We start from the raw sequence: 789 nt of genomic DNA on the forward strand, positions 1-789 counted from the left end.
ACGGAAAATGTGGACGCTCCCTTGGCCTAGCCATCTGTTCTTTGGTCCCACCCTTCTTTTCCATATGAAGAGGAGACAGCAGGGCGCCTGGAAACAGGTTTGAACAGCTCAGAGTATTCACTGTCATGCTCGGACAATTGGGGCTGAAACACTGACTCCGCAGTCGCATGTTTCCACAAGGATTTTTTATTCTGGATGTATTTTCTTTCAATAGCCGCATTGTGTTTTGGGGCATCCACAGTATCCAGTTTGTGCGCCGACAGAAGGGAGGCTGTCGTCTTTCAAAGTTTGGACCACAGAGTGATTATTTTTTGGTGAGGAGGAAAGAGAGGACTTATCAAGGAGAGTGCATAAGTAGCTAGCTAGCTGGCGAGCTAGCTGTCTGGATAAAGACACTGCAAAGAAAGTATGGCTGGGCGCTATGAGTCTTTAGTAAAGCGCGCTCGGGTGAGTGGAAATCTTTTCACCATGTACGTGTTGTTATTTGTTGGAATTTTGGGAGGAGTTGATGGACAGTATGGAGACCGAGGACTGTCCGTTCCCGAGCACGGATTTTGTCAGCCAATTTCTATCCCCCTATGCACGGACATAGCATACAACGAGACCATCATGCCAAATTTACTAGGGCATACCAACCAAGAAGACGCGGGGCTGGAGGTGCACCAGTTCTACCCGCTCGTCAAAGTTCAGTGCTCCCCGGACCTCAAGTTCTTCCTCTGTTCCATGTATGCGCCCGTCTGCACAGTGCTGGACCAAGCGCTGCCGCCGTGTCGCTCCCTGTGCGAGCGG

At 50.4% G+C, this 789-nt stretch overlaps 1 protein-coding gene across 1 annotated transcript in view; it reads left to right on the forward strand.

Moving 5' to 3' along the window:
* The window catches only part of fzd1 (frizzled class receptor 1), a 2,766-nt gene continuing 1,977 nt past the window's right edge, over positions 1–789 (forward strand). Inside the window, exon 1 of the mRNA XM_063198906.1 lies at positions 1–789. This exon is cut by the window's right edge and continues 1,977 nt beyond it. Coding sequence (XP_063054976.1) covers positions 409–789 — 381 coding nt within the window. The 5' untranslated portion in view covers positions 1–408.

The sequence above is a fragment of the Engraulis encrasicolus genome, chromosome 5 (assembly GCF_034702125.1).
Source record: "Engraulis encrasicolus isolate BLACKSEA-1 chromosome 5, IST_EnEncr_1.0, whole genome shotgun sequence".
NCBI lineage: Eukaryota > Metazoa > Chordata > Actinopteri > Clupeiformes > Engraulidae > Engraulis > Engraulis encrasicolus.